Source organism: Manis javanica, chromosome 3 (assembly GCF_040802235.1).
Source record: "Manis javanica isolate MJ-LG chromosome 3, MJ_LKY, whole genome shotgun sequence".
Lineage (NCBI taxonomy): Eukaryota > Metazoa > Chordata > Mammalia > Pholidota > Manidae > Manis > Manis javanica.
Window position 1 is genome coordinate 194,644,003 of NC_133158.1, and position 15,166 is coordinate 194,659,168.

General features: G+C 35.5%; 1 protein-coding gene across 6 annotated transcripts in view; it reads right to left on the bottom strand.

Moving 5' to 3' along the window:
- Positions 1–293: 293 nt before the first annotated feature.
- Positions 294–15,166, bottom strand: part of ARFIP1 (ARF interacting protein 1) — a 129,346-nt gene continuing 114,473 nt past the window's right edge. For all 6 annotated transcript variants that reach the window (XM_073232569.1, XM_017673811.3, XM_017673815.3 and 3 more), the window contains one exon: positions 294–2,163. In XM_073232569.1, the coding sequence (XP_073088670.1) occupies positions 2,008–2,163 (156 nt within the window). In that variant the 3' untranslated portion in view covers positions 294–2,007. The remainder of the gene's footprint in view (positions 2,164–15,166) is intronic.

The following is a 15,166-nucleotide window of genomic DNA, read 5'->3' on the forward strand; positions in this document are numbered from 1 at the left end:
TACCCACTACTCAGAATCACGGTATTTTTAGTTTATTCTGAAAAATCGTCAATCCAGGAAATGATTTAATTCCTCAGTTACTACAGCTGTTGTTGGAATGTGGTCAGAGTGGACATATTCTACTCCCAAAAGAGACTGAGGTAAAAGAAAAACTTACTGAGATAAAACAATTGTAAGTGACAGAAGCACCATTTTTTGTTATTGTTTTTAAAGTTTGGAAAAGATAAATCATGTATCTTCAGATTTTCTAAATAGTTGCTTATTTTAAATTATGAAGAACCAGAGAAACAATATATTGCAGCAAACACTTTTAATAAGAATACAAAATTCACACCAGAGGCACATTCTGGGGAATGTAAATAAACTATCACAAGTAGTAATTCTGCTAGAAGAATAAAATAAGGCTCTCTGAATACAAATATACAGGAGGGAATGATTTAAAATAGGTTTATGATTTACAATCACATTACACTGTATGTATTAAGCACTGAAAAAGGCATATTAATTAAAAAGCCAGCTAAAAAGCATTTGAACATATGTAACAAATCTTACAGTCCACAAAGTTCATGGATAACAGTAATTTTATGTACTTCATTTCAACATAAAAGAAATGAACAGTTGAAGAGATACCTCTTTAAGTATTAATTTGTGTCTATGACAAAAATCAAGAGAACTTACATTTAAGAGGATTACATTACTGATAGAACCACACAGCGGTCAGGCCAACCATATAACACAAAACCAACAGTGCTGAGCAACTGAAATAGTACTGGCCTTACCAATCTCTTTTCTTCTGGTTACCACCACACTGTCCCATATTACCTCTCCATTCTCAAATGAAAAAATTCCTCTGTCATCTCATTCCCCATAAGGAATGAAGAAAAACCAAAGAGCAAATTAAAAAGTTTATTTCACCATAGACCTTAAATGTGGTTTAATGAATACAAAGAAACCCAACATTATACACAGTGTCCCTTTCAAAGGAAGAAATACACACACCAAACATTATCTGAGAGGGATTTTGTTATGGATTATGTACACTGGTTGAATGAAAATTACTGAATCTGAGAAGGCACATATCTGTGATTTAAGGCTTAACTGGTATTGTTACATGTGGCAGTCAATGAAAGTTGTCCAGGAATTCACTTCTGTTAAAATGGAATTTACCCCAAAACCAGCTTTCTAAGCACAGATTTCTATTCAAGAAACCATCAAGAATTTCTATTCCCAAGTCCACCTGTCAAAAAAAATGGTCTTAAGTAGGTTTCATTATGAATTAAAAAAAAACTTAACCTAACAGCTCAATGACTTTGGGTGATGCAAGTTCATTAGCTCAAAAGCCTCACAGAAATGACAGTGTGGTTCCTGCATCTTTAAAAAAAAGTCTAAACAAAAATTACAATGGTACAGATTCATTTTAGAAAGATTTTTGGCCACAACTCCACAAGCCAATCAGTCATTCATTCATTAGAGCTGCCGCCTCTGTGTGGATGCTGCAGGAACACCAGATAATTTTACTCTGCAAAATAGTTTATTTTTTCTTTAAGACAATACATGAAAACGAATCTCTTAAAGATGTTGATTATATTCATATATAAAATATCTGATGTTGATACAAATCATCTAAACCTCCCTTTGGAAAAGTTACAATGGGCCCTCATTTCCAGGGCCAAAAACCTTGGATTTTTATCTTATCAGTGCAAATCTATATTAGATGTTTTCGAACTACAGAAATAGCTATCAACACTTACAATACAAAAGGATTTCTCAAAAATTAAAATTGTGTTCAGATTATAGAAATTATGTTTACATTAAAACCACCCATCTTCCCATCAAATTTAACAGCTCAATTGTTAAAGTATGAAAAGGAAAAATTAAAGCTGTTGGTGCAAGAATCACTACAATGGTTGTCACCCCTTCCCTCTTCTCCCAACTCTGCTTAATTCTTAATAGGTTTGTTTAGAAATATAACAAGGTGACTTTCTATCTTTTTTTCCAGGTATGTTGTTACTGTTCCTCAAGCCAAGACGGGGCATCCACTCCAGGGGTTTTCAATTTGATATGGAACTGTTTAAGTGTCTGTTCAAGCTGCTTCTGATTCCCGGCAAAGTAAGCGGCGATGGCATTGTGGAAAAGGACCAGCTGATTGTGCAATACCTTCACCTGTGAACAAAGCCGAGTTACAAGACTAAGTATTAACACCAAGGGCAACGGAATATGAGGTGATCTCTCACGTGTCTTAATTAAATGGCATATCATCTCCTTCCTCAGAAAAAGCTGTTTTACTAATGACAAAGTATTTCACACACACCAAATGTTTTGCAGGGTCACTGAGCTGTTGATGACTTTTTAATTTCTCTAAAGGGAATAGGTCAGTTTAAGAAGCTAAATACATACTCTGTTGAGCATTTTCAAACATTATTTATGGAATTAATTAAAAATGTCGTTAAATTCCCCCTCGAACTAAGTATTTTCAAAATCAAATACTGAAACAGGAAAATTATATATACATATGTACTGTATGGTCTATACCAAGTATGGACATTAATAAGGCTAAACTTTATGTAAAACTGAGTAGACTAGATACTTTTACATCCTGCAGTTCTCTGCAAAGAATCAAGCAAGGGGCAGCAAGTATTGCCCAGAAAGCCAGTTTACTTAAAGTTCATGACTCAGTTATTTTCAATTACTTATTACTTCTAATAAATAATATTGAGTATGTTTTAACCAAGTAATACTACCTTATGAATCTCTCTTAAATCAGCAAAGCATCACAAAAATTTATGGATAAAGTTATTTCCTGAGGTCCTAGTTATAATTACAAAATGCTCAAAAGTAGAGAAAGTATAAAGTATACTGAATTACTCACCCAATGCATTATTCATTAAAACTGTGCTTTAATAATTTTTAATGATGTAATAATATCTGATATATGATGCTAAGTGAAAAATGAGATACAACGTTTTGTACAGGATACCTGTATTCACTATTACACACACACACACACACACACACACACACACACACACACACACGTCCACAGTCTCTCTAGCCATTTCTTTATCCATCTATCTCTATAAAGGGAACAACATAAACATACTTAACATTGGATATTTTTTACTTGTAAAGACTTGAAAAATTAAAATACTATCAAAATAACATATGCTCAAGATTATAAAGTAAAATCTCCTGATCCATTCTCTGTACTTATTCCCTTCCCCTTCGACCTGAATGAATCACTGTTAACATTTTATTGTATATTTTTTTGAGAAATTTTCTAGGCATATATACAATTTTTAAAAGCACAAATGAATTAAAGAAGAAATTCAGATGGCCAACAGGCACATGAAAAGATGCTCCACATTGCTTATCATCAGGGAAATGAAATTCAAAACCATAATGAGATATCACATCACACCACTTAGAATGGCCACTATCCAAAAGACAAGAAATAACAAGTGTTGGAGAGGATGTGGAGAAAGGGGAACCCTCCTACACTGCTGGTGGAAATGTAAATTAGTACAACCACTGTGGAAAGCAGAATGGAGGTTCCTCACAAAACTAAAAATAGAAATACCATTCAACCCAGTAATTTCACTTCTAGGAATTTACTTGAGGAAAACAAAATCCCTGATTCAAAAAGATATATGCACCCCTGTATTGATCACCGCATTACTTACAACAGCTAAGATATGGAGGCAACCTAAGTGCCTATCAACATATGAATGGATAAAGAAGATGGAGTATATATAACAATGGAATATTATTCGGACATAAAAAAGAAAAGAAATCTTGCCATTTTTAACAACATGGATGGATCCAGACGGTATTATGCTAAGAGAAATAAGACAAGGGAGAAAGACAAATATCATATGATTTCACTTATTTGAGGAATATAAGAGCAAAGCAAAACAGAATCAACAAAACAGCAGTAGACTCACAGACACTGAGCAGTGTCTGGTGGTTACCATGGGGAGGGGCTGGGTTGGTGGATAGGGAGGGTGAGGGGTATAAAGGGGCACAAAAATCTCAAATCAAAATATAAGTTGGTGGTAGGGATAATAGCACAGCATGGAGAATACAGCCAATGAATCTGTAACATCTTCCGATGTTGACAGATAGTAACTGCACTAGTGGGAGTGAGGATTTAATAATATGGATAACTGTTGAACCACTGTGTTGTATATTTGAAAACAATGTATGACTGTATCAATGACAGCTCAATAAAAACCCCCACACAAATGGCTTTCACTACTCACACTTTCAGTAACTGATTTTTGCTTAAGATATGCTAGATATCTTTTTATTCTGTTCATTTATTCATTCAACAAATACTAAGTTCCTTCTGTGTGGCAGGCAGTGTTCTAGGTATTGGGATATAGAAAAAAAATCTCTTCCCTCATGAGCTGACTACATTCTTGAAGGGTAGGGATGGGAGGAGGGAGGCGAGAAACTAACTACCGACACCCCAAGGAATGAGTATCTCAAGCCTGAGGAGAAGCTGGGTTAATTCTGCTACCCAAACCTTTAGCACATCTGGCACCGATTCACCTAAAAGCTGTTTAAAAAAAAAAAGGAATATTTTTCTCTTCCTCTGACAAAGATAAGAACATTTCTGGCAGGAACGTAGTATAAGAGGACCAGAAATCATGAAACAATGAAAACTTAAAAATATCTATACAAACTAAAAGACAAACACCTTGAGTTTATCTGGTCAGACATGGAAGGCCTAGAACCTTTCCAAAAGAAAAGCTTTGGTGCTGGTACAAGGATGGCAATAAAACATTTAATACTATGTATCAGGCACTGTACTGGCGATACAAGAACACAAGGCACCAGGCAGATGAAAATGATGATTAGTATGATAAATGGGTAGTAAAAATACATTGTGTTAACTTCAAAAAAAAAAAAAGGCACTTGTGGGGAGAATAGGATTTTTTCAAGGAAGGCTGGAGGAGGACATCGGGACAGGAGAACCCTTACTGCCCTGCCCCCTGGTTCTGAGATACAGGAGTATTTTAAAGGATGATGAGCCTCAACCTAGGGGCAATTATTAAGGAAATAGGATAATCATAAGAAAAGCAGGTTTCTAGAAGGCAATTTAGGAGGTGAGCTATTTGATTATAGTGGACTATACAATAATGGCCCCAAAAGATCACCCCTCTCAATGTCCACACCCTGGGGATTCTTCTACAATGAAAATAAGCTTGGTCTGGTAACAGCAGAAAATGAGGTGTGAAAAGCAAGTGCTTGCCCTCTTTTGGACTATTGCTGCCACCTTTTGAGGAAGCCCAGTCTAGCCTCCTTTGGGATGAAAGCCCACAGGGGGAGAGGACCGTCATTCCAGCTGTGCCCAGCACACAGCAGGGCTTCCAGCTGGAAGTGAACCAGAAGAATCCACCTACCCAACCCACGTACCTGTGGGAAACAATAAATCACTGTTGTTCTAGGTCACTGGGTTTTGGGTATTTTGTTATGCAGCAAAAAAAAAGTGGCATATATATGAAAAAGGTTAAGAATGCAGTTTCCTCGCAATTAATAAGTGTTTTAGAAGACAGTGAAAAGGAGGAAAATCAAAAGGGGGAGGACAGGATGGGAAAGAGGAAAGGCTTAGCTGGGCAACAGATAAAGGAACTGAAGAAAGGCCTGTACCTGGCTGGGGAGGTTAGGAGTCAGGAGTGGTTGTGATACGTGAGAGGAATTAGGGGAGAAAGCAGCTAGGGAACAGAGATTCAAACAAGAGGCAAATATGCTACTGACCAGCCCCAGGACAGAAATGAAGTCTTACAGTAAATGTAATACAGTATCTTTGAAAATGTTTACTTCCAACTTTCTGGGAAGACCTAACTGCATTAGGCATAGTATGATACTGGTCACAGCCTCCCCAAATATGTGTTTGTTATTCATCTAGGTCAGTAGTAAAATATTCCATTTATTAGTATGGTTTCTTATAGAAATCACCAGAGCTTTGAAAGCAGGAGACATGTGTGCCAGTCTATGATGTACCACTTCCCAGTTTTCTTTGTGATGACAGGCACAGGTTACCTCTAACTTCACTGGCCAAGATCTTCATCCATTACCAAAGTTGACTCTGCCCTGTTGTTCTACAGGTTAAATGAAAAGAGATACTACCTAGCACATTGACACGGAAAACTACTCATTCAATTTCAGTGGAATCTAAGGTTTACCTATCAGACAATCATATCTTCAAACAATATTGACTTTTCTTAGTAAAATAAAATTTCATTTGTTTAGTACCCATTGATTTGTAAGAAGTAAGACTGTGATACTGTGATTTACAATAGGGAATATATACTTGTTTTCATTCCCTTCTTGGCGCAAAGCTCCTAAAACCTTTGAAATTTCTGAACTGGTAGGAAAGATGGGAGTGTGTTTTGTCATAATTTTTCATCTCCCGTCCTGTTCCTGCAATAGCTCCAGAGCCATAAAGGTGAAAGAAGTGTCTTTCGTTATTCATAACTCACCCTTTCAAGTATGCCTGACTTTGTGTTAATGAGGATGTTTTCAGAAAGCCCCTAGATAACCACAGGATGGAAGTTTGTTGCCAGGGGAACTAAATTATAATTAGAGGGTGGGAATTTTCACCTCTGGGGAAAGTTGAATTAATCCCCATGGCCAATGATTTAGCTGATTATGTCTAACTAATGAAGCCTCCATAAAGATTTCTAAAATACGGGGTTTGGAGAGCTTCTGGGCTGGTGAATATATCCACTTTCCAGGAGGGTGGTGCACCCCAAATCCCACAGGGACAGGAGCTCTTCAGCACAGGACCCTTCCAGACTTTGCCCTGTGCAGCTCTTCATCTGGCTGTTCATCTGTATCCTTTAGTATTTTTTGTAATACACTGGTAGCCTAGTGAGTAAACTGTTTCCCTGAGTTCTGTGAGTAGTTCTAGCAAATGATGAGACCTGACGAGGGGCTGTAGGAACCTTTGATTTATAGCTAGTTGGTTAGAAGCACAGGTCACAACCTGGACTTTTGATAGGGTATCTGAAGATGAGGGTTGCCCTCAGTGTTAGAAATGAATTGAACAGAGGACACCCAGCCAGTGTCTGCAGGATCAGACAACTGGTCCAAGTGAGAAAAAACCCACACATCTGGTGTCAGAAGTGTCGAGAAGTGTTTTAAGTGTGAAAGAAGAAACAAGAGTTTTCTTCCTTTTTAGAGATAGAAACTGATGTGAAGTTTACTGTAATACTGAAAAAAAGTGTATACTAAGCAAATGAGTCTTGTTGAACAGACTGCAGGAGCACGTCGGTTATCCCAACACTGCCTGCCTTGACAAGGCCTTCAGTGTGAGAGCAGAGAACAGCCAGTGGTGCAGCAGAAAGGAATTCCTCTGCTTGACAGGTCACCTCCAAAGAAACTTTAAGGGTCCCTTTACAACCCCATGATTCTATGCTTCTAAAATGAGCACATTTTTCAAGCCCCAGAGAGGAACTTAATTTCTTCCAAATCATTCATTGGTTAGTACCATTCAAGTTAACAGTATTACACACACAATTTCTTTTAATCATTCTTAATACAGACTTTTACTAATTCATACCGATCTTTATTTCTAGATAAAAAAGTTTTATACTGCAATCACTTTAAAAACAAGATTTAAAATGATAAACGATTTGACCAAGAAAAGGTCAAATTATTCCAATTCAAGTTATAAAAAGGATTCACCTCATGTGGATGAAATTTCAGGACCAAAATTCGTTTTTGTAAGATAGTGGTCAGTTAAACTTATAGCTACCAACAACTTAAGTAAAATAAAACATTATGGGCTAGCTACATAAAAATGTTTCCTGAAACTGAGTTGTTCGCAGTCACCTCTACCAGTGTGGCCTGTGGCCTGAGTTTCAGATCTCTCCTGGAGAATAGGGTCTCAGGGGTTGGGCAAAGGAGAGCCCTGAGGGCAGTCTGTTTTGACAGAGGGTGGAAAAGTTCTCAGATGACCTTAGATATGAAAGAACTTCTTAAAGATAAAAAAACATAAATTATAAAGAAAAAGACTGATAAATTACATTAAAATTTGGAATTTCTATTCCCAAAGATAGCAAAAGGACAAGTTACAAAATGGGGAAAGTTATCTGCATTACATGTACTGACAAAGAACATGTATCTAGAAAATGTGAAGAACTTCCACAGACCAAAAAAAAAAAAAAACTCAATTAAAAAGAGCAAATAACATGGATGGGCATAGCTCAGAGGAGGAAACAGGAGTGGCCAATTAAATCTGAAAAGTTTTCAGCCTCATTAGAAACAAGAAAATGCAAATTAAAACTAACTTGGGATGCCATTTCATACCCTCTGCATTAGGAAAGCTTAAAACAATAAAATGAAAGATGCATGTACCCAATGGTACAATGATTTTACTCCTAAGAATATGCCTTAGAGAAACTTGCATGTGTCCATTAGGCATGTACTATTATGTTCATAGCAGCACTATTTTCAGCATCAAAAAACAAGAAAACAAGCCAAAAATTGTATTTACAGGAGAATAGATAAATGATAAACTGCATGTCTCTTTATGCAATGGGATACTGTATGAGTGAAAATAAATGAACGCAGCTCCATGAATCAATAAGGATGACTCTCAGGAACATGAGAACAAATGCAGAAGAACACTCATGATAGGATTTCATTTATATAAAGTTCAGAAACAAACAATTGTGGTAAAACCAATAGAAACAACAAACGAAATGCAGCACAGGGTTTGTGGAGGGAGAAGCAGCAGGAGGGTGATGTAAGGAAAGCACAGAGGTTTCAAAAGTATTGGTAATTTTATTTCTTAACCTGATTGGTAAAAACACAGATGCCCTTTTTTGTTATTGTTAGTTGCCTGCAAAATATTAAATATTTTTTTAAAAGTAAAAACATTAAAAAAATTAAACATTTTTGGAATGCTCTTAATATTTTTCCATTATTAAAAAAGGGAAAAGTTATGAAAGATAGTCTGTCTGTATCATGACTTTATTGAGAATCTGCATTATTCACAGTGTTTTAATGAACTATAGGCATCCCCATTTCAGATTCAGAGAAAAAAATACTATGTCTAAGATGTTACATTCATTCATTCATTCAATAAATATTACTTATGCGGCTGCTGGTGTCAAGCACTATCCTAAATGCTGGATGCAAGTGGTCAAAAAAAGGCAACTCTGTTCTCAAGAAGCTTGTATGCTATTAAGGTAAGAAAGAGAAACAGATCTAAGTAAAATACACAGTTTGTTAGATGATGACATGTTATTGAGAAAAATAAAGCAACAATGGGGAACATGAGATATGTATATAGGAAAGGGTGGTGCAATATAAACAAGGAGCAGAAGTCTCATAAGGTGACAATTGACTAAAGACCTAAAGGAAGTGAGGGAAAAAGCTTTAAAATACCTGGAAGAAGAACATTCTGGATGGGGGAAAAGCATGTACAAAGGTCCTGGGGTGGACAGTATGTTTGGTACATTAGAGAAAGGAGGCCAGTGTGACTGGAGTAGAGTAAGTGTCTGGTAGGAGATGCGCTCAAATAGGCAATGGTAGGAGAGAAGGTACAGGACCTTTTATGTCATTATAAAGACTCTGGCTACTTCTCTTTGTGAGATGAGAGGGCACTGGATGGTCCTGAGCAGAAAAATGACAATATCTGATTTAATTTAATGAACATGCAAGAATGGAAGTAGGGAGATCTGTTAAGAATGCTACGGCAATAACCCAGGTGAGATGATGGCAGCCTGGACTAGGGTGGTAACAGATGAAGCAGTGAGAATAGGTGGGATTCTCCATATAATGTGAAGGTGGTGTTGATGGGATCTGTTGACAAATCAAGATGTGGGATATAAAAGAAAGAGAACAAACATGGCAAGACTTTTGCCCTGAGCAACAAAAGAATAAAGTTGCCATGTACTTATATGCAAAGGTGTGAGGGGGGAAAAGTGGGTATCAAAAGTTCAGTTTTGAACAAGTTAAATTTGAGATGCCTTGAAGGCATACACATAGAAATGCTGACTGGTAACTATTTTTTTTATTGAAGTATCATTAATATATAATCTTATATTGGTTTCAAACATAAAATGTGTGGTTACAACACAGTGTTCACCAGTTTCCCATATTATTAAATACTTACCCCATTAGCGCAGTTACTATCCTTCAACACAGAAAGATGTTACAGAATCACTGACTATATTCTCCATGTATCCCTTTGACCAACTTAAATTATGAGAATTTTTGTGCCCCTTTATCCGTCCCACCCTCTCTATCCATCCCACTCCAACCCCTCTCCCATGGTAAACACCAGTCACTTCTCAGTGTCTGTGAGTCTACTCCTGGTAACTGTATTTTTGAGACTGGACAGAGTTCAGGATAGCAGTCTAGGCTCGAAGTACAAATTGGGAGTCAATTTACATATATATATATATATATATATATATATATATATATATACACATGATATATAGATGATAATCAAAGCTGCATGACTAGATAAGCTCATCAAGAAAGTGGGGAGACAGAAAGGAGATCCAAGGATTAAGTCATGAAAAATGAACATTGACCCTTATACCTTACAACATGTACAGAATATAACTCAGAATGGATAATAGGTCTAAATGTCAGAGCTAAAAGCTATAAAACTTAGAGAAGAAAATTTAGGAGAAAATCTTAATGATCTTGGGTTTGGTAAAACAAAGATTTTTAAATAGTACACACAAAGCAAAATAAGACTTCATCAAAATTTAAATATTTTTCTCTTCAATAGACATTGCTATAAAAATGAAAAGTTAAGCCACCTATTGGGAGAAAATACTTGTAAAACATATCAAAGAACCTGATGCTAGACCATATAAATTCTTACAATTGATTATGATGATGAACTACCCAACATAAAAAATGGGGAAAAGATCTGAACAGGCATTTCACCAAAGAAAATATACAGATGGCAAACAAGCACATGCATAACAAGATGTTCGATATCTTTAGTTATTAGGGAAATTCCAATTAATACCACAACGAGATGTCACTACATATCTACCAGTACGGCTAAAATTAAAGAGTAACGATACCTTATTGACAAGGAAGTAGAGCAAATGGAGCTCTCATACACTGTTGGTGGGAATGTAAAATGGTACAACTACCTCGGAAAAGTTTGCCAGTTTCTTAAAAAGTGAAACATGCACCTACAATTCCCATATGTATGTATACATACAACCCAGCTACTCCATTCCTAGGGATTGACCTGAAAGGAAGGACCGTGTGTGCCCACATAAAGACTTGTACATGAGTGTTCACAGTAGCTTTAACTTGTCATAGCCTACAACTGGAAATAAACCAAATGTCTAGCAACAGGCAGACAAATAATTGTGATACTTCCATACAATGGTGTACTTATCAATAAAAAGAAATGAATTGATACACACAACATGGATAAATGGCAAAAACATACTCAGTGAAGTAAACGAGAAAATGAAGATATAAACTGATTCTACTTACATAGAATTTAGAACATGCAAACTAATCTATAGTAACAGAGAGCAAATCAGTGGTTGCCCTGTCTGGATTTCAAAGGGGCTTGAAGAAACTTTTGGGGGTGATGAATATACTATCTTGTTTTGGTGACAGTTTCACAGTTCTCTATATAAATCAAAACTCATGAAATTGTGCAAGTTAAATGTGTGCAGTTACTATATTTATGCCTCAATATGGCTGTGGGAAAAATTGGTGCTAGGAAAACTGGTTATCTACTTGGGGAGAAAATTCCTACCTCAACGTAACATAAAAAGCCCAGCTCTGGTGGATCTGACATCATGAAAAACAAAAACCCTACAACTTTTAGAAAAAAATATAACTGAAAATCTGACAACCTTGTTAAAAAGATTTCTTAAATAAGACACAAAAGGCACTAACAATAAAATAAAAGATTGATAACTGAAACTACTTTAACAAGTTTGGTTTTTCAAAAGCCATTGTAAAGAGGGTAAAATCACAAGGCATCAATGGTAGAAGGCATTTGTAACACAATCAAAAAGGTTTGGTACTAAAATATCTTAAGAACTCTTACAAATCTATAAGAAAAAAGAAAAACAACCAACCTGGTAGGAATAAGGGGAAAGGCATGAATTATCATTTTACACTGAAATAAATACACTCAGTCAATAAATGAGGGAAAAAAATGACCCTCCCTCTGCCCCCACACACAGAAATACCATTTTACTTGTTTCGTATGGAGAGAATGTGGATCACAGGGAACTTGTATATACTGTTGGTAAGAATGTAAATTGATATATCCACACTGGAAGACAATTTGGCTTTGTCTTATAAAGCTGAATATGAGGAATGGTCAGGAACATATACAGTAGACACAGAAACAAAGCAAATGTCCTTGAACAGTAAAATAAACAGTGTAGTGTATAGGGGAGGTAAGGAGATGGGTTAGGGAAGGAACAGAAAAAATAAATTATTGGTAATGTTCTAGTTCCTGGGTTAGGTGGTAGGATCACAGATATATTATGCTTTATAACCTGACAGGCATTACATATATTTTGTGAATGTATCAAATGTTATTTTTAAAAAAGAGAAGGAAAAAAACAAGAAAATGATGCCACTTTATGGCTCATTTCAATGTAGTATCAAAAATGAAGACTGTAAGTGAGTTAACAGATTTAAAATGAAACCAAATTAGAAAGTTTCAAATAATTTTTCCAGGTTCTGATTTTCTCTAAAGCCATAAATCAATTGTTTGTAATCAAGATATTCCCTTTTGCTTGTAGAGTCTGAAGTAACAGACTTCTGAGAATTCAAGGAAACTCTTATCTGTCCCTAAAATGTGATGCTACAATCCTCAGGAACTGATATGTGATACAGGTTGAAATTTTGCAAAGCACACTTACATAAAGTTTCTCTCTAAAATGGCATTTTCCAAATTATGAACAGAGTAAATTTACCATAAATAAATCATTTATTTTCTACTTTCTTTGTTCATTAAATAGACAATCTTTTTCTTAATCTGTAGAGACTCTTGCTAATAACTGCAGAAGGAAGCTGATATAGTTGAAGGAGAATAAAAGATTCAGAAAAATCGTGCTTAATTCCCATTCCTGCCCCAAGTGTACTGTATGAACTCTTCTCACTTGCACAATGAAGAAAGACTAGGATGATTTTTACGGTTCCTTTCTGAAAAAGTAATTGCTTTCTAATAGAGGTATACATGTATTTGTAAAGGGCTCTGAAAAAGCCTTTCTGTTTAGTCTTCTTTCTTTTAATAGAAAAACATTATTTCAATTAATTTTTTAAGACAGAAACTGGCTCGTCTTTGAGAGATTTATTAAATTCAACTGAAAGTTTATGAAACAGCCCATTAATTAAACACTCTTCTGTATTTAGAGATTTTTTTTTTTTAAGGCTTTCGCATTATAACCTACCTGGGTCACAAAATAATTTTCCATCTTGCTATACTAGTATTATTTGATCTTTCTTGTCTTCCTATTTCCGATGATTCTTGGCTCTTGGAATCAAAGAGCAACTGGGGGTCTTCTGTGTTTTTAGTGTGAAATTTTAATTTTCAGAACTAGGTTGTAGTCAATTACTTTGCTGCTCTTTGGCTTGCAAAAAATTTTTGACTTGAATTTTAATTCCCAATGTTTTAGAATTAGAGGGGACAATAAAAGTAGAGGGGTTTTGATTCACATATTTTATCTGTAGAGAGCTATTACTCAGTCTAGGAAGTCTAAAGTGTTAGAAAGAAATTGGGAAGGGCATCAGATAATTTTTAGCTGTCCCTACAAAAATCAACACAAATGTCACAAATGCCAACTGAAAAGTCAGTTTCCCTACCTCTTAGATACCTAGAAAAACCCTACACAGAGACACACCTCTTTCTGTAGCGCAGGAAGGCTTGGGTGTCCACTAACAAAGCCTCAAACTGGGTGCATTGCCTGTATTTAAAATGGTGCCCCCTACCCCACCAATGAAACTTAATCCATGGGAAATCAAGCAAAAAGGGTACTTTTCAGGACTGAATTCCAGTTTTCACAACAAAATGAAACATGCATTTTTACAAAAACACTCTCCCAGTAATTGTGAGGTTGATGTGTAAATGGCTTTTAAAGTTATACACACACTTCAGAGCAGTTCCCTGGTACAGAGGGAGCCTTTGGGGATTCACAGCTTTTCAATGATAATTATGGAAATAAAGTATAAAATTTCATTGCCACTTAAATCTCAGAAGGTATTTTATACTATAAGAGACAGCTTACCTAATTTTTCTATTAGCACTGATTATGCAAGTGTTATCTTCTTGGCACAATTTTAATTTCTGTAATTATGTTTTGAAAATCAGATACAAATTTAAATAAGAATGGTAAGTTCACTCTTACTCAAATCATTACTAAGTAAAAAATAAAGGGAAATTAAAATAGGCTAATAAATCAATTCTCCATATGAATATACTTTCTAAACTAAATGAATTAAAAATACTTTGCTTTTCTACTTATTTTTGATGAACTAATTTGTGTTTTGGTTATTAAATAAAGATAAATATAAACCACTACCAATTAAAGGGAACAATTAAGTAATATTAGAAAAGCAGCTGTGATACAATTTTAAAGGTAACTAATTTTTGCAATCTTGTAACGACTACGCTGTTGTCACTATATGTAAGTAGTTTTAACAAGACTAAAAAGTATTATTTTAAGTTATTTGGCTTGCTTATCAGGTTCAGTTTACTAAACTACTTGGTCTTGAAAAGGTCATCTAGGAGAGATTCTGGCCTAGAATCTCTTAAGATTAGCTTAAAGAGAGAAATGAATAAAGTGAGGTGGGGAAGGGTCACACCCTACTTTAACAGAAGGGACAGAAAGCCAACATGTTCAAGGAATTATCTTAGTGTCACTACAGTTTTCTCAATTTACTCCTTCATTTTGCTATCATGAAAAACAGATGAGCACAATGAGTTAAACAGTCAATTATTTGGGCAGACTATTCTTTGATATGGTTGCTAATACAAATTTTGTGAAGCACTTGCTATGTGATAGATAATACATTACCCTTACATCTACTCTGAACACTCTTCTAGTCTCTCCATGTTACAGTTTAAAACAAAAACAACAACAACAACAAACTTAGAAAGTTAGGCAATTTGCCTAAGGGTAGACAGCCAGGAAGCAGATGG